The following is a 423-nucleotide window of genomic DNA, read 5'->3' as shown; positions in this document are numbered from 1 at the left end:
TCTCTCCTGCCAGGCTGCCGGGAAAGCAAGAAAAAACATTTTTACCCCAAGCTCCAGGCTTTGGGGACTTGACACAGCCTGTCCCTGTCCCTGCATCCCCCAGTTCCCTCCAGCAGCCAGCCCACAGCACAGGAGGCATCGGAAAGTCAGACAGCACTTCAGGAGAAATTAAATCCTCCCTGGACCAAAGAGATGGCTGCAGGTTCCTTAATTAAGTATCCAGGTTTTTTCCCGTGGGCAGCCAGCCAGGCTCTCCCACAGCCCCTTTCACGCCGTGAGGCTCTCCGGAAAAAAAGGAAATTGGTTCAGCGCCGCAGCCGGGCTGGTGCTGCTTCCCCATGGCAGGGATGATTTGAAGTCCTGGCTTAAAAGGATATTGGACAATAAAAAGCAAGCGCCATGCAGATTATGTCCGACAACTGC

The 423-nt window shown here is 53.9% G+C and overlaps 1 protein-coding gene across 1 annotated transcript in view; it reads right to left on the bottom strand.

Moving 5' to 3' along the window:
• Positions 1-423, bottom strand: part of LOC104462874 (proprotein convertase subtilisin/kexin type 6-like) — a gene marked incomplete at its 5' end in the record, with an annotated part of 6,652 nt that overhangs the window by 3,387 nt on the left and 2,842 nt on the right. The window contains 1 exon segment of the mRNA XM_010075012.1: positions 2-14. Coding sequence (XP_010073314.1) covers positions 2-14 — 13 coding nt within the window.

The sequence above is a fragment of the Pterocles gutturalis genome, unplaced genomic scaffold (assembly GCF_000699245.1).
Source record: "Pterocles gutturalis isolate BGI_N339 unplaced genomic scaffold, ASM69924v1 scaffold3837, whole genome shotgun sequence".
In the NCBI taxonomy this organism is placed as follows: Eukaryota; Metazoa; Chordata; class Aves; order Pterocliformes; family Pteroclidae; genus Pterocles; species Pterocles gutturalis.
Note: the sequence above shows the minus strand (reverse complement) of the source record. Positions and strands in the feature narration are given on the sequence as shown.